Raw genomic sequence first — 18,262 nt, forward strand, 5'->3', positions numbered from 1 at the left:
AAGCACTGACAGATTCCAGGGAAAATGCAAAGCTGGCTGGTTCAGCGTTCTTACCCTGATGGTAACTTAGCGTGTCATTGAGCCTTTTTAGCACTAGAGACATCATTCTGGCTTCATAATCCCTTCAGAGAATTCCTTCCAACAAATATAGAAAAGTGCCATCGCGATGAGTGGAGGGAGGGATGGGGAGGGGGGGGGAATCACTTCCCTCCCGAACTGTTTACAATCCAAGAATAGAATAGAATGAAAAGAATCACTTCCCATAACTAAAAGGCTGGCATGTTCGCTTTTCCGAAAATGATGGTACGAGCCCAGCGTCTGGCTCACTTGTCCTTTTCCCGGTGCCTCTTGTTCAGTTACGATGATACAACGTGGCATCTTTATGGACAGCTGTCCCACTGGGCACTGGACAGACAGAATGGCTAGCATTGCTGAGCTATTTAGTCATTGCGAATGGAATGAAGCTCTTGTATTTCACACCGATTCGCATAGGCAGTGCGGTTACACGGCAAGACTTATCCCTCTTCGCTCCCAAGCCCTCCTCACCCCCACCCCCACCCATTCCTACCCTTGACACTAGATCTGGCTAGTTAACATGTCTGGAATGCAAAAGCACCTATCTCAGAGCTGGCGGGGCTGAGGGCGTGCTTGGATTCCCAGGTTGGAAGATTATCTCACTCAGAAGAAGTTCTTGCAAAGATATATAAGCTAAACTAGATTGGGGTATCTCAGTAAAGCTGCCTTGGGTAGTGGGAGGCATCTTCCCTTAAAGGAGTACCGCACAGTACTAACCATTTTTTCAATAAGCCAACAGCAACTATGATGATGCTAAGAGTAGAAGAGCTGGTATGTATGAATTTTAAATACTAGAAAGCCAACTTTTGTGATTACTGTTATTCTATGGTTTGCATTGTGTCCAGTTCAATAGTGCATGGCGTGGGTGCCACATTCTTTTGTAAATTGTCTCTGTATTCCGTGAATTGCATCACTTAAGGGAAGTTTGGCTGTTTCTTTTGATTGGCGTTTAACCCAGGCTGGAATGCTTGTACTGGTGAGCTTGTGCGGTGTTTAAGAACATGAGCTTAGAGCTGAAAGCCCACAATTCGGTTCTCAACTCAGCTGTGAGCTTGCCTGGTTGCCTTAGGCAAGCTGTTATCTCATAGCCTTGGTGTGCGAGATTATGGTTTACCTTACAAGGTTATTAGTACTGGCCTATCTTACAAAGTTGTTGTAAGGATTCCTGAAATGATGTGTGTTTTAAGCATATAGGACAAATGCAAATACTAAGTATTGTTACTGAAGAAGATAGTCTGACTTTTGGATACTGTAGGTAGGAATGGATGAGTCTGTTTAAATGTGAACACATCAACCTGTAGTTCCCCCTGTAAACTGTTCTGTATGGAGTATAAAAAGGGCAATTCACAACAAAATATTACTGTTAGCTGTGGTGAGAACATGAATGGATTCACAGCTACTAATCTGATATATCACACATGATTCAACTCTGTCAGTTGTATCTGAATTAGCATCTATGCAAAGAAACCCAAGAAAGGTATTTTCAGCTATGCTTACACTTTGTCAGGCATGCAAACTGGACTCAGAAGTAATTGGGAACAATTCCAGACAAGACAATAAAGAATCTGAAAGAGGGGTTGAGCGACCAGACTTAATCCTCTTCTTCTCACCTCTAATGTTTATGAGTGTATTATGAATGACAGGAATTAGCAAAGAAGGAAGGCTGGAAGGATCAAATGAGTGTATTTCCTATCATTACTGTAGCATCATCCAGGAGGTGTCCAGTCTGACAAGAAAAGAGACTTTTACTGATTTCACTAGTTCACTTAGAGCAGGTTAGTTTATGGAAACAATCCTTGGATTATTGATTCTTGGCTGTAGGAATTGGAGTAAATGAAAACTGATTAAGTTACAATCCCATATGCTTACCTGAAAGTAAGGATACTTCCAGATGGAGGGCTCCTAGGGCTACAAATCAAAAGGCATTGTGCAGCTATTTTCCTCCTTAACAGGTTTTTTTGGGGGTGTGGGGTGTGGACAGAAAAAAAGAGAAGTAAATAGGGTGGGAAAACATGAGAAAACATCTGGAATTTACATTCATGTAAATTTACATGAATGAGGCAAACCAATTACATAATAAAGACCTTGTCTGGAAGCATCCTCAAGTCCTGATGACTTACCTCATCAAGAGTTACTTGTGAGTAAACATGCATAGGGTTGGGTGGTAAAACTTTGATCCAAAAATGTTTGGAAATAAATCCTTCATGAAATGTGGAGTTCTACCAAGTAAACACATTGGTGACTTCTGAGCAAGTGGTTTGTGAGCAAGGCAAAAATGTTGTGAACCAATGAGAGATTCTATTATAATCAGTGGTATAGAAATGTTGCAAATGAATGAAAAAACAAAGTTACCCTGGATTCAAAGGACTACTACACAATTCGTGTTATGCATCCCTGGGTCCTTTGGGCTTGTATTTCTCAACAGCAGACTCCCATGCCACTTGGAGCATTCCAAAAGGAGATTGGGGGGGGGGGAACCTACCAGTCAGTCGGGAAGGGGGGGAATTAAAATGCATTTCACTCAGCTAAGCTCTTGGATGCACCCAAAGTAGTTGTTTGAATCCAAATCGCCCCTCCCAATCAGGCAGACCACTGGATGGCCGGATGGCCTACTTTATATAAGATAATCCTCTCCTTTGGAGAGCTGGCAAAGGACAGTTCCCTATTTGAAGAGGTGTCCAGTCCAAGTTTGGCTTTAAGACAAAGGACTATAAGGAGGAAGAGAAGCTGGGGACTTGCAGTTGCCCATTAACAGTTATCACCTCCACAGCAAACTGAGCAGATATACAGATCATCTAGTCAGCGCCTCCATATGTTGTATTTCTTTTTAAATAATAATTATTTCTAACTTTGCACCTGAACATATAAATCTGCATATGCAAATGTTATGAAAATTACTGTGACCTCTTTTTTACTGATGTATTTCCTGGCCACCCTACTGCCTCCACTGTCCCATTGGCTCCAGCCACCCAGTCTTTTGACAGCCTCCCTATTATTCCTGTCTTCTCCCCACCCCAATGATAGCACAGAGTCCATCCTGTCCTTATGTGCTAGTTCTAGCCATCTCTTGCCTCAATTCCTTTATTTCCTTTGGCCCTTTTCTCAAGCGTCAGGCTTCACTTCTCTCTCCTTCTGGTGCCTCTTTTGCAATCCGTTGCCTAATTCTATGCCTCTCTTCAGTCTCCTTGCCTGTGAACTTAGCTCTCGTACCTGAAGACTTCTTCCTAGTCCTCAGCTTACTCCACAAAGCTGTGTCTGGGGCCTATGTGAGGTTTTAAAATGAAACAGAGTTTCCTTCACAGAAGTTGCTCTGTAAACATTCTGACAGTTCCCATGAGCAGCTGGAATCTGGTGAACAATCCTCTCTGGTAAACAATACTCATATCAGCTCATCCATTTTCTCAGGGCCTTTCCCCTCCATGATGACTTTATGCTGGCTATTAATTTCATTGTCCATTTTCTAGGTTCTTAGGGGCTGGCCGTCCTCTCTTCATGTAGAGTGACCATATGAAAAGGAGGATGGGGCTCCTGTATCTTTAACAGTTGTATAGGAAAGGGAATTTCAGCAGGTGTCATTTGTAGGCCTGCAGCACCTGATGAAATACCCTCTTCATCAGTTAAAGCTGCTCTGGTAGCTAGAGTGACCAGATACAAAAGACGGCAGGGCTCCTGTAGCTGTAACAATTGTGATGAAGAAGGAATAACACAAGGTGCTACCTATGTACATACAAATGAACACCTGCTGAAATTCCCTTTTCTATGCAACTGTTAAAGATACAGGAGGCCTGTCCTCCTTTCCATATATGGTCACCCTATCTCATGAGCTTCCTCCCCTTCTATCAGGAAGGAAGGCTTTGGCACTCTCTGATTCTAAGACACTGTGTTTCCTTTGACAGGTGACGGGGAAAAAGGCAGATGGTCGAGAGACAGGCGATTTCCTCCCAGAGGACTTCAAAAATGGAGAGTATGAAGCTGCCGTGAGGTTAGAGAAACAAGAGGATCTGAAGACACTCACAGACCCCTTGCTGAGACGTCGCAATCTGACCTACAAAGAGGAGAAAGAGCTAGAAGCTGAGGTATTTTTTAAAAATTTCTTGTGTATCTTCTTGCATTTCTGTAGCTCTAACATTCTGAATTGGTCCTCTAAGTAACATCAGGAAGAACTTTAGAAACACGCAAAAAATGAGAAGTGATAACTGGGTTCTGATGGGAGTAGTCTGAAAACCATCAAAAAGATTCCCATTTATTTATGGGGTCAGTCATATTACATTGCCAAGCTGCTCCAAAGAGCAGACATGCTCAGTAACATTACAGTGGGTGGCCATGGCCCTTTGAGACCTCTGTGCACGGTTCACACATGCAGTTTTGCACTCTGCTCTTTCTGTGACTGTTTCAAGTTGTGTGGTTTATGCTGAGATAATAAAATGCTAGTAAAAGTTACAGTCCAGCCTAGTGAACATATAAGGCTGCATGACTGGAGGCAAAGATTCTGCCCCAATGAATAGCCGCAACTTGGAGGATACAGCCTTGCTGATCAAACCAAGTTCTATCCAGCGTCTCCCAACCTGGTGCCCTCCAGGTATTTTGGACTACACCTTCCATCATCCCTGACTACTGCCCATTTGGAGTTTCTCTGAGCATACCAGATAACCTCCTTTTTGTTTTTCAGTGGCCCTATTTTGGCTCCAATCCTGTTGGCACTCCCCACCTGAGTTCTCTATTAGAGGGAGTGATGATACTGTAGCTCATAGCCATTGATAGACATATCTGTCATGAAGCTTGTGCTGGCATCAGGGGATAGATGTATGATCTTTTCCCTCTCCTTGAATGCCTCTGTAGTTACATCAGCACAAACCAAACTATCTACCACTCATAGATAATTAGGATCATATGAATGTAACAATCTGCCTCTCTAGACCAGTGGCCAACTGGCACCAGCTGTTCAAAATCTCAGGGTGGATGTATTTTCCTTTAACTGGAGATGTTGGGGATTTAAACTGAGACCTTCTGTATGCAAAGCGTGTCTACTCCTGCTGAGCTAAGGACATAAGAAGAGACGTGCAGGACATGAGAGCCACTGCACCCTCCAGCCCATGTTTCCCAGCAACTGGTGTTCATAGGATTACTGCCTCTGATACTGGAGGTAGCATAGAGCCATCAGGACTAATAGCCATTGTTTCACATGGCTATAAGTTATAACAGTCAAATACCCGTTGTGATACAATTATCCAAGTTTTTCCACCATTCAAATTTTTTTTGGCTTTTAGTCTACAAAATAGTCATTTGTAACACTTCAGTGCAGTGTGCACCGAGAAGTCCATCATTTCAGGCATGGCAACACCTACGATTATCTTGCTCAATGAGAATAAAACCCATGTCTAGGGCAGGAATAGAAGTAAAATTCCACCAGCCTTTCTCCAAAGATACATAAAAATAGGAGACATTAGTAACATTTAAATCCACAGCCTTTGCCTTTGAAGTAACAGATTATCATGAGCTAGCAAATTAGCATTTTGCAGCTATGCTTTTGACAGATTATTCAAATGACGAATTAAAAAACAGTGTTTGAATTTAAGAATGATCCAGATTTAACAGATTTTAAAGGGTTTGGGATCGGACCCTTTCCTCCTCTTCCAATACACTTCCAGTGAAGTTTGTAATAAAAGTTCACCTTAAAGTGATGTCATCAAGAGCAGGGATGCGTGAAACAGCAAAACATGAACTCAGCAAGGTTCTTCAAACCCCACTTCGAAGCTTATCCTGCCTCAATATTTTTTTTTTCCAGATGGCCAGCTTTGTTTTTTGTGCCCAAAAATTCATTAGTGCTGTGCTGAAAATTTCTTCCATGAAAATTTTGACCATTGTCATTCAATTTGTTAGAAAAGCAATTGCTTTCAAAAAGAAATTCAAAGAAGACGTTTTGGAGAAATTCTCATGGGTTTGGTTCAGGCCTCCTGTGCTTACCCTTACTTATGAGATGGCTGAAGTGTCTGTGTGAGCGTCACCTTTCATTGTACGGTCATCTCTCTGACAGCCTGTAGCCTCCTTGGCTTCCCACACTTCCTGCCCAGGGGAAGACATTATTAATTTATTCCTCCCATAGGACCTTGTCAGATCAGGAAGTGCAGACAGCCTGGGAGACTGTAGAGCAGTGGTGAGATGTGTAATAGAAAGAAAAATATAGACAGTACCCTCAGCCACCTCACAGTGATTAGTTAAGGTCAAAAACACTGCCAACACACATTCAAAATAAACTATAAAATGCCCTGTGAATGAGGCAGAAAAATGGAAGCCCCTTTCACGGTGTAAAGAAAACTTACAGGAAATTCCTGAGTTTTTTCTTTTCTGACCCTCTAGAAATAAAAGTTTCAGAATTTTCTCGATATTTTCTTCACCATTAATTTTTTGTGATGGCTGCATTCCGTCCCCTCAATGCTAGGTATATGGAGCATTGTGGAGGGTGCAAAACGGGGGCCAGGCTGCCAACACAGCTGATGATTTTGCCATTTGCAGTTGCAGCGCAAAAACTCCAAAGCCCTATAGGGGAAAAAAAGCTGTTCTACACCCCTTGCCAACCTGTGAAAAATTGTTGGAGAATTTCTCCTCCTCCTCGAGAAATCTGGTGAAACTCCCCCCGCCCCCCATTTCTCTACCTACAAATAAAGTGGAGAATTTTGAGAGGCCACTTGCACACAGCTCTAATTTTCGTGCACATTTCCCTAAATGTATGCATCCACTGTGTGAATTTTTTAAATGTACACATTTTCCTTCCTTTGATTAAACCATGTGTGCATTTTTCAAAATTCGCGCTTCGTATGCACTTTTTAAATATCTGCACTTTAACCATTTTTCTCTCTCCACAAATTGCATCACAAACATGGATATATACAAACCTTGACCACACATTGTGTTCAGGTCAGCATTTGGTTCCTGGAGATACAAACCCAGTAAATTCTGGTCAAAAACAAACTGAAATATATTTCTTGTATATCCCTATCAAGAATCACTTTTAAGAAAGGAAAGATGTGGAGAACCAGGCAATGGAATTATCATTCTACATTTTGGGGGTAGATTCTGTCACTTATAGTCATGCTCATTAGCACCTTGTTTTGTGAAAAGGTTGGGGCTGTGCTTTAAATACAAGCTGACACATATTCCTAAACAGTGCTAACTAGAATTAATCCTAAAGAACAGAACTATTTGCTTTACATGTAGGCTATTACTTAATCACTTATGGACCAGTAGCATATTGCAATGGAATTCCAGGTGGTAGCTTTAACGTTGAATTAGGGTGCATCCACTTTTTATAGGGATCAGGTCCTCTCATTTAGCACCCTAGAGCGCACACTATGGCCCAGTTCAGGTGATCACCTAAAATGTAGGTCCTAAATCATGTTTTAGATGATAGGGAATGTGCTATGGGGAAGGAGACTGAAAGTTTCCATTTCCACTTAGAACAAAACACAGTTTCATGTTATATCCAAACTTGAGGAACTGTGGCTTGTTCTAACTAGAGGTAATTGGCAAACTGGGATCTGAAACCACCGTTTGCTCATGGTTTGATTTATCTAACTTTGGGTAGAGCAAAACACAGTTCAGAGGTCATTTATAACTGTGGTTTGTTCTAAACTGAAAGTGTAGCCTTCTTTCTCTCATATGAAGCAGAATAGGTGAAGGTAAGGATAGGCATTAATTGATCATCTAAACTGGTACATTATGTTGCCCACATGAGCCCAAGTGAAATGATATGGGGCCCTGCCCCCAAATTCCCACCCTCTCCTATGATGTCACCTGCCCCACCCCATAAAAAAAATATCTGTGTGGGCCAGAGATTACCCTACCCTGTTTTAATATCTTGAAATGTGTGGAAAGAAATGCTGTTCCACATGGAAAACTACAGCACACTGACTGTGGACAACGAAACACCACATGAACTCTGCTTATAACAGCAATAGCCATGTGGAGTAACAGTCTATTTATTTTCCGCATCTCTATTTACAAGAGTTTGGTAAATACTAGTTAAAACAACAACAAAAAATTAAAATATCACAACATGAATAATGGAATAACAGGCAGAGGCAGCAATACAAGGCAAAAAAATGGAAGCAACAACATCAGATTTCCCCAAATGCCTGGTGGAATTAAGAACTATATTTAACAGTTTTTGAAAATGCAATATGGAAGGTGTCTGATAACCCTAGGGCTGTCATAACTGTGGCACCACAACTGAGAAGTCCCTGTCACCTGCTTGGGTTGACATAACCTCCCTAAGGGTTAGAACTTGAATCACAGCGCCCCCTCCTCCCCGATGGTTTCAACTGTTCAAGCAGAGGTGTATGGGCATGCAGATGTTGTTGGAATACAACTTCCATTAACCCCTGGTCAGAATAGCAAATAGAGATGGAGGATGGGAGGAGCAGCCCCAAAACATCTGGAGAGTCACATGTTCTCCATCTTTGTGCTAAAGGAAGCCTAAGGGATCCCTGACAACCATATGTTGAAGCTGATGTTCCTAGGCTTCTTATTACACTAATTTCTGGGCAGTGAATCGCCTGGCACTACCCTGTTATTGGCTTCTTTCATCCAGCTCAAGAAAAAGAAACTAGAGGAGAGACCAAAACTTGAAAGCTTGGAAGATCTTGAAAAAATCATTCAGCTGAAGAAAAGGAAAAAAATCAAGAAGGTTAAAGTGCCTGTTGTGAAGGAGCCTGAGCAAGAAGTTACAGTAAGTTCTGTGACAGAATATATTCCTCTCTGCTGTTTGATGGAGTTTGCCCCAAACTGTAGTGATCTAACATGTATTTCTGCTCCCTGACAGACAGGACCTGTGGATGTTCCTACATTTTTAAAGGCTGCCTTGGAAAACAAGATGGTGATAATTGAAAAATATTTAGCAGACAAAGGGGATCCAGATGCTTGTGATGAGGTATAATGTTGATTGATTTCTATCCCAAAGCTACATTAAGGCACATCTACTTATGTTGGCTTGATCCTAGTTTTACAGTCATGGTTTTCCCCACAGGATCATGCCAGGTTTTGGGGGTGGGGTGAGGTGTTGAAGGTTGTCTTTTAAAGATTCTGAACCTCCTGCCCCACTACATTTTCTAGGTTTTCCTAATGACTACCAAATCACCATTCCCAATGACAGATGACTACCATAGTGTCAGTATGCCTTCCACCTAGAAAATTATATACAAAGTTTGCAATTTGCGGGGGGGGGGGGGAGAAACCACTAAGAAAAATTCTGTTACTATTACCTTTTGTAACAGGTTTTACTATTCGTAGCTTTAAAATACCCTGAACTCCAAGAGAGTATAGCATTCATTGCATCTTTAAATGAACCTTCAGCAAAGGTTCATTTAAAGATGAATTAATTAATTAGATGCATATAACCACCCAACTGACAAATGTCAATGGGGTGGCTTTACAGTCATAAAAATCCCAAAACAAGAAAATAATGAAACAATATCATGAACAATATCATGAACAACTAATGAAATATCAAAATATTAAAGAGCCTGCAATAAAGTTAACAATCAGAGCAACGTAGAAAACCAGCATGTGAGAGGGAGAATTCTGACAGGTCAGCTCGAATCCTTCTTCCTGATGTGTGAGTGTTCTGTTTGCATGGAAGGTTCTAACATATGGAGGAGGATTGAGTTAGGATAGTGTGCGTGTCTCCCCCAACCTGAAATGGTTTATAACCTGGACAAGCACACCACCAACCCATCAGCTCAGGCCTATGTTTTAGATCCAACTTGTCAACACAGAAGTGTGGGTTTCCATTAATAAAGTGTCTTTTACAATAAGGACTGGATGACAATGACTGAAATGAAAGAAAGCTTTTAAAGCAGCTGCAGAATCTGGGGCAGTTCTAACTCCTAGTGATTCCAACGAGAGACGTTTACACTAGTCCTTAATTTTCTAATTGAAATCAATGGGGCTTTCAAAACAATGCTTATCTTTGGCTCGGTCGGGCTCTTAGATTATTTTCTTTTTAAAGCCATGCTACTCCCATATAGCATCCTGCATAAAATAGTATTTGTAAGATGCACGATGCATTAAGTTGGTAACACATCCATCTGCAATGCCAACTTGTAGATATGACTCACACTTTTAAGAAAAGAAAGACAGGGAGGCCCCTCATATGTGGCAGGGCAGGACTTTTAAAATGAGATTTTAGGGCTCAAAGCATAAGCATTTCAAAATTGGTAAGCACAAAGGCTCTACAGAGTGGCCACTTGTGCATGGCCAAGTAAGAGGAAATACATCACCTAGAAAGAGGACACACCAATTTGCATAACATTTGCACATTTTCATGTAGATACATACATTTAAAAATAACTATAATTTAAATAGAAATACAATATATCACACCATAAGCGGCCACCCTATAGAGACTTGTTGCATTTGAAATCTCCCCAGAAGCACACTTGGTGTCCACCTGGTACCTTTTTGGTACCAGGCAAAGTTCTTATTTTATTTGCCAGGGCATTCCCGGATGTATCATAATTTTGCTGGTTTTAGTGTTTTTTGCTACGGCGTTTGTGCTTACTATCTCCTTTTGCCTTTGTGAATTTATTGTGTTTAAAATGTACACAGCTCGGAGATTCCTGTTACTGAAGGCTGGCTTATACAATAAATAAGTAAAAGAAATTAAATCAGTGCATCCTTTACCAGGTTGTTGTAAGGATGACTGAAGTTATAACTTATCTAGCACTATGTGTATATAGTACCCCAAACATGGGAATGTAAAAAGAAAGAAGTCCGTGCTGTTGAAGAGTTTAAATTACATTGAGGGGAAGAGGAAAGGGTAAAAAGGATTCAACACATGCAAATGCAACATTTTACACGCACAAGGTTTGTTTGGGTGGTGATGAGGACTAAGAGGCTAATCATATATGATGTGCCGGCCCCACCATTAGGCAGAGGGAGGCAGCTGCCTCAGAGGGTGGAGGCTGGAGAGTGCAGGGCGTTGTGGCCTGCCCTGTACTCCCCAAGCTAGCCTGCTATTCTCAGATGTAGTGGAGGGTGCTGCCCTGTCACCAGCATTGCAGTAAAATTCTACTGCCCATCTCGTCGGCTTATGTACATGGGATTGGGGTTAGGGTGAAGGGCACCATCTTGCCCTTCACCTTAAGCAGCACACGGCCTTGGGCCATCTCTGACTTTGAACATTCAACATGCATTACATAAGTGCGAAGTGCTATTTGGTATCTTATAATGCAGTGAGCATGGAAAAGCATGACACACTTTATATCTGATATATGAAAAATAAGGCAGTTTATGATTGACTACTATATTACTGTTCCAATTTACAGTATAATCGCACGGCCTTGCACAGAGCATGCTCAGAAGGACACCTGACCGTTGTGGAAAAGTTGGTAGAAGCTGGAGCCCAACTTGAATTCCAAGATATGGTAAGCTCACACCAGGGGTCTACATTAAAAAATAATAATACACCCACCCACACAATTTCTGGGCTGGTTCACATACATGTGCTCTTCACTCATTCACTGTAGCAGCAGGTGATACCTTGCCTGTATAAATGGAACTTACATTGTCACCTGACATTTATCCCACATAGAAGGCTTTTCAATTGAAGCCTTTTCAAGTTCAGACATGTCGCTGAGATAATTACGTCTTGAGTAATCAAGTGCAGAGAACTCACAACGATGTACTGTACGCTCACCACCAGTGAGCTGACACACAGGATGCTCGCTGGGTTGTGAATAATGGAAGAGCCATTGTTCCAATGCAGAGCTGAGCAGGCCTTGTACAATTACAAAAAGGGCCCTTGAACGGGGCCTTGATAAACCAAATAAGCAGGCTTTTAAGGGTTTGCTTGTGCTGAGGTGGTACATAGTCCCCCTTTATTTTATTTTTATTGCATTTATATCCCACCTTTTTTCCTCCAAGGAACCCAAGGTGTCATACATAATCCTCCTTCTCCTCCCTGTTTTATCCTCACAACAACAACCCTGTGGGGTAGGTTGGGCTGAATGTCTGTGACTGGCCCAAAGTCACCCAGTGAGCTTCCATGGCCGAGTGGGGACTAGAATCTGAATCTCCCGACTCCCAGTCCAACACTCTAGTCACTATACTACATACACCCATATCTTTCCCGTCATGTTTGCTACCTCCCCAGCAACTCCTGTGCCGGCCTAGTACATGTAGAGACTTCCAGTCACATGTTTTGGCTTTTCTGGTCCTTTGCTTGTGCAGTTAAACACACACATGGAAGCCAAACCAAATGTCCTTAAATATACACAGTCCAGCATGACAGTCACTGCTGAGGCAGGTGAAAGTACACCAGGAGAGATACAAGTTAACAGGTCTGTGGTTGCCACGAGGTGGCTTTTAAGTTGGGCAGGGGCTGTAGCTTAGTGGTAGAGCATGTGCTTTGACTGGAGAAGGTCCCAGGGCCAATCCATGGCATCTCGAGTTGAAAATATCAGGTAGCAGGCGATCAAAAAAAGACACACACACCCTCTCTCTGCCCAAGACCCTGGAGAATTGCTGCGTCAGAGTAGACAATGCAGGGGTAGGTGGGCAATGAGGCTGCTTCCTATGTTCTTAAATAAGCATGATTTAGGCCAGTCTTGGCCACTAGGGACTACTGTTTAAATCCAGCAATTGCCATAGGTGCCATTATTATTTGGTCCATTACTCCGTGCTAGAGACCACGCTTGGCATCTGGAAGATCTTCTAAGGCATCTTCAGTTAAAAGCATCTTGAGTAGCAAGGCCTCTGTCTGTCCAAGACCCTGAAGTGCTGTTTTCAGTCAGAGCAGAGTATTAGGAAAGCTGGACCAATATTCCGACTCAGCGGAAGGCAGATTTGTAGATTCAGCTTCCCAGCAATTACTTTAATCTCAAGTAGTTTGCTCTTTTCCTTCTGGTACAGCTCGAATCAACGGCAATTCATTGGACATGTCGTGGGGGCAACGTGGAAGTCTTGAAGTACCTGCTAAACAAAGGAATAAACAGGAACGCCAGAGACAAGGTATTTTATTATTGTTTGTCGTTATATTTTTTCAGGGGCCCCCTGGGAATTTAAAAAGGGGTTGGATGGAAGCTGTTTGTATGGGATTCTATTTGAGACCAAGTCTGGTTCTCCTACTGGTATGTACAGTTTTGCTTCTCTTATGCTTCTTTCTGTCCTTCTCTTCATATTAGCTTCTCAGCAGTCCTTTGCACGTGGCAGTAAGGACAGGCCAGTATGACTGTGGGGAACATCTCATTGCCTGCGAAGCGGATCTCAATGCCAAAGACAGAGTAAGTGCAGTCCTGATTAATAACCTCACTAGGCAGTTCGCATAGAACAGGTTTAAGGAATCTGTGGCCGTCCACATAAACTGCCCCACCTGGGGGGGTGGAGGTGGTTGTTGTTATTGCATTTATATCCCACCTTTTTTCCTCCAAGGAACCCAAGGCAGCATACACAATCCTCCTCCTCTCCAATTTATCCTCACAACAACAACCCTGTGAGGTAGGTTGGGATGAGAGTCTTGTGACTGGTCCAAAGTCACCTAGTGGCTTTCCATGGCTGAGTGGGGACTAGAACTTGGATCTCCCAACTCCCAGTCCAACACTTTAGCCACTACACCACACTGGCACCACACTTTAGCCACTATACCACACACCAGATGGCTCCACCCCTTCCCCCCCAACCACCAGTTATTTGGTAGTTTCCTTGCTTTTGTGCAATTCCTCCCCCCCTCCCCAGTCTAAAAGGTTGAAATGCCACTCCCAAGGCTTATTTACTAGCAGTAAGAGCTGTAGAAAATACACCATCATTTTCGGCCTTGGCCGTTTTTGCACCACCCAGCAGTGGAATGCAGCCCCTGAGGACTTCTCCAAATTGGAATTTGGCCTCCAGGCTGAGTTTCAACACCCCTGCTGTAGTCCAGCAACATCTGGCAGGAGCACACCTTCCCCACCCGACACAGAGCCTTTGAGTCGAAGGCCCTGTTCCCCTAGAGCCACGTGGCATTCTCTCCAGAGCATTCCACTGCAAAGGTGGGGACGATTATAAGGATGGGGTACTAAAAAAATGGTACAGGCTAAGCCAGGAGAGAGACCTGTGATGCTGCTCAGAGTGATATCATGGGTACTATGAATAGAAGTGGCTAGCACAGTCACTTCCCACACAACATGCTGGGCCAAGGATTACAGTTTTCCAGTAAGATACATTAATGGTTTTCACTGCTGATAAACAGAAATTTCTTTGCAGCTAGAAACAGTGTCTGACATGATATCACCTGGCTAGCTGTGACAGACTTCTTCTCCCGTAATCCACACCACCACCAAAAAAGAAAAAGCCATTAACACATTCTTATAAATTTGTCAAAACTAAACAAAAAATAAAAATGCCACAAATTGTTTCATGAGCACACATTCCCAAGTTGTGTGGCATGCCAAAAATCTAGAAGACTTTCCCCCCCTGGATCATAGCTTTGCATGCTGAAGGTCCCAGATTCAATTCCCAGCATCTCCATGTAGGATTGGAAAAATCCCTGGGGAACCACTGCCAGTCAGTGTCGACAATACTGGGCTAGATGGACCAATCGTCTGACTCAGTATAAGGCAGCTTCCTATATTCCTATGTCCCTGCTTGTTTATATGACTTGCAACAAATGAGTAGCTATTTACTAGCCTGCCATAGATTTCTGCACAGCACCTAGCATACGGGTGGGCCCAGTAAGGACACACCTACACCTCTGTCTTAAACCCACGAAATACTTGTTTCCTCTGCACAGAAATGGTAGCTCTTTAAGGGTGACTGTGATCTCTAAAAGAGACTAGCAAGAGCACTTAACTTTCCTTTTATCCATCCATTCCAACTCAACATCATGACAGCACACATCTTTTCTAACTGCACTTGGTTGTAAGACGTTGGTATAATTTGTTAAGTGCTTTCGCTATTGTGCTGGAAGAGCCCATTATGTTCGTTTCTTCTCCCCTTTCTAGGAGGGTGATACTCCAATGCATGACGCAGTGAGGCTGAATCGCTATAAAATGATTCGACTCTTGATTCTGTATGGTGCCAACCTAAATGTAAAGAATGCTGTAAGTAGTTGGTAACGCTGCTTACCATTTTTCACCAAGAGAATTCCTACCATATTATTAGGGACATATGGATTTTGTTATATCTGTACCGTCTGTGTTTTGAAGATTGTCTGGCATCCTTTTTTCCATCATCCACACATTTACAGAATCGGATTTTTTTTAGACATACGAAAACTTCTTTTCACTTGTGCAAATGTGCACTTGTGCGAATCACCCCCCAAATTAAAAAGCCGCCCCACAAGTCCACAGAATTCATGCAGCTGGGAAAAAGCCATCCCACTGTAGAATCTGCAGCTCAGATTCATAGAAATTCAGACACATTTGAACCCCTTGGGGATTTCTCCAAGTTCCCTACATATTAAACAACTATAGAAAAGCATAGATAGCAGAGCAAATGCCAACATTATACTCACTCATTGCTCTTATTAAAACATTACAAAATAAATGTTGCAATTAAGCATCTGAATGTTTTAAAGGTATTTTCAAATGATCACTCTTCCCCCCACCCACAAATTATTATGTCTCATGCAGAAAAGACAGTGCCAGAGAATACGCTGTTTCAGAGGGATTTTCCCTTAATTTTCTATTTACCTATCTTTCTCTGTGGATGTGGCAGACGCAATTCTGGAACAGCTAGTCACAATTTAGGGAAGAGTTACACAAAGTATGGGGGCACAAGAAAATCACTAGCACTCAAAAGGGATTCTTAATCCATATTCTGGCCTCTTTAGCCTCCTGGCTGTGGATTGGGTATCACATTTACATACTAGCAAAGGAGCCACTGCAGAGTTCAGGATCTCTTTATTTATTTTATTTGTTACATTCATATATCGCCCCATAGCGGAAGCTCTCTGGGCGGTTTACAAGACCGCATAGAATCCTGCATAGACATCTCATAGAAATGGGCCCTAAATATAATTGGAACCACCACAGCTGGTCTAGTTTGTGACAGCTATATTGTTTTATTAGTTTTATGAGCTAAGGAACTTATTAAGATAAGCAGGGTACAAAGTTAATACAATAAAATAAGTTATATTGCATAGTGGACTCTATCCAATATTAGTCTAACTTAAGTCCCATTTGTTTCAATGGGTCTACTCTTAAGTAGGGCTAACATTGGCTAAAATCCAGTAAGCCTCACTGATTGTAGTAAGATTTGGTTGGAATTCACACTTTTGCTGATTTATACATGGGTAAATTTTGCTGCTGCCCTGGCTTCCTTGACCTGAACATTTGTGCTATCAAATCTGACTGGGTGTAATGAATAAGAGCTTTATCACACCAGCGTTATACTGTGCAATCACTGCAAATTGCATGCAAAGGACTCAGAAGTTTTCCACTTTATAATCTGCTTTGATTGTGAAGTACTCCCATGCATCCTGCCTTAATTGTGCTGTAAAGCAAAAAGATTTGCCGTATTTATCCCCTACTTTTTGAGCATATCTTCCGAGCCGCCACTGGGGTGCAGGAGCAGGATTTTAAATAAATGCTTACAACTGCGTAAGCTTTAAAGATAAAGACACCGAAATTGGCACAGTAATAGATATTAGGGAGAGCTTTAAGCATACCAAATTTGAATTGATTTGAGTCATCCGTTGATTTTTTAATGATTTTTTTACATTTCCCCCTTAAACTCACTTCCTGGTATGCAAAGGATCTCTGTTGCCTGGTAGCAAAAACAACAATCACGAAAGCTTAGTGCTACGGGGATAATCCGAGGGAAGCAGGTACTTGGGATGAAGCTTTAAGTGTAATCTGGCAAGACAGGTGTGCTAGATGGATGGGACAAGAATCCACTGTGAGGGTATGTTGGATGTATATTCCGTGCCCACGGTCCACGCTCAAAGCTGCACCCTAAAAGTCAGAAAAATCTGCTAATTGAGTATATTTGTCATTTCAAAGAAGCATGAGGAGGCACTAGGCACATTACTATCAGAGTTTCCTACCACCACCGAAAGATAGCCAAGTCACAGAAATATAGGAGAGCGCAAAGCTGACGTTTCAAGAAATATAATCTAATTTCCTTATCTTTCTACATAGGAAGGGAAAACTCCAATGGATCTTGTGCTGCAGTGGCAAAATGGCACCAAAGAAATATTCAACAGCCTGAAAGAGAACTCTTACAAGAGCACCCCTTTAGACACATTTTGAAAACTAGACTCAAAACCTCAACGGACTGACAGCTACCTGGCAAAAACGGCTTCATTATTAACACAAAGCGCAGTACCATCATCAGTGATGGGCAATCTTTACCGACGCCATCTTCATCGACTGAAGAAAGGGGTTTGTTTCGCTGCCTTTGTTAGTGCCACATGGAACAGGAGTGGGGGCAAAATACTTCAAAGGCATGGTTTGAGTGTTAGGATTCCACTAATTTCAAGTTGCTTTATTTATTCCTATTTATATTTTGCATTCCGTATTTCTCCTTTCCTTGGATAAGTGTTGCTTTGGCTATTTTCCTTTGCTGATCTTTTCGATAAGTCGTGTTGGTACTGCTGTCGTAGAAAGAGCCTGAATTACTGATGTGGTAATCTGAATCAGCCAGGAGCATTAAGCTCCTTTTTTATACAAGACAACAGCGTTTCAGAACATATTAGCAGCTTCCCGTCAAGCCCTCTTCCGACGGGGAGTGATTTGTAACCGTCAGGCAGTTTCTGCTGAATTGCCCTTGTTGGAACAAGCTGTTAAAAGCAAAGAGCAGAGGGTGGAGAACAGAGGTGAGGAAGGGGAAAGTGGAATGAAAAAAGAACGATTCTGCTCTTCTACAAAAATCTACTGGAAGTAGCGGCCGAGTTTTTAATCCGACGTTGCGGAAACTGAACTCCAGGGTTCAAAACAGGAAGTGACGCAGATTAAGAGGAGAGGCGCAAGAGAGGCAGTGTTTTTTTCAAAGCTGGATTATGGAAGAAAGGTGATGTATATTTGTATGGCTTTCTATGTACATTTTTGTATTAAATCCTATTTAAGACGTAAACAACTGTATGGCTCTTTTTAATCAGCATGAATTTGTTATTTTTCTATCTCAGGGGCATGGCCCATGCTGCTCCCCTTGCTCTTCTGTGTAGCCCCCCACTTCTGCTGCTGCTGCCAAATTTGCTGCAGTGGCGGCAGCAAAA

The 18,262-nt window shown here is 42.3% G+C and overlaps 1 protein-coding gene across 1 annotated transcript; it reads left to right on the top strand.

Moving 5' to 3' along the window:
- The first annotated feature begins 717 nt into the window (after positions 1 to 717).
- On the top strand, positions 718 to 18,123 carry ANKRD1 (ankyrin repeat domain 1). Its single transcript, XM_063132900.1, has 9 exons — positions 718 to 846; positions 3,972 to 4,151; positions 8,663 to 8,800; positions 8,894 to 9,001; positions 11,397 to 11,495; positions 12,982 to 13,080; positions 13,254 to 13,352; positions 15,048 to 15,146; positions 17,187 to 18,123. Exons 1-9 carry the CDS (start codon positions 820 to 822, stop codon positions 17,295 to 17,297), a joined length of 960 nt encoding a protein of 319 aa, XP_062988970.1. The 5' UTR covers positions 718 to 819; the 3' UTR covers positions 17,298 to 18,123.
- Positions 18,124 to 18,262: the final 139 nt, after the last annotated feature.

This window comes from Elgaria multicarinata, chromosome 8 (assembly GCF_023053635.1).
Source record: "Elgaria multicarinata webbii isolate HBS135686 ecotype San Diego chromosome 8, rElgMul1.1.pri, whole genome shotgun sequence".
Taxonomy (NCBI): Eukaryota; Metazoa; Chordata; class Lepidosauria; order Squamata; family Anguidae; genus Elgaria; species Elgaria multicarinata.

Coding starts and splice junctions, on each gene's coding strand:
- ANKRD1 (XM_063132900.1), top strand. CDS start 820: ATGATGATGCTAAGAGTAGAAGAGCTG. Junction 11,496..12,981: donor AACTTGAATTCCAAGATATG/GTAAGCTCACAC, acceptor CTTCTGGTACAG/CTCGAATCAACGGCAATTCA. Junction 13,353..15,047: donor ATCTCAATGCCAAAGACAGA/GTAAGTGCAGTC, acceptor TCCCCTTTCTAG/GAGGGTGATACTCCAATGCA.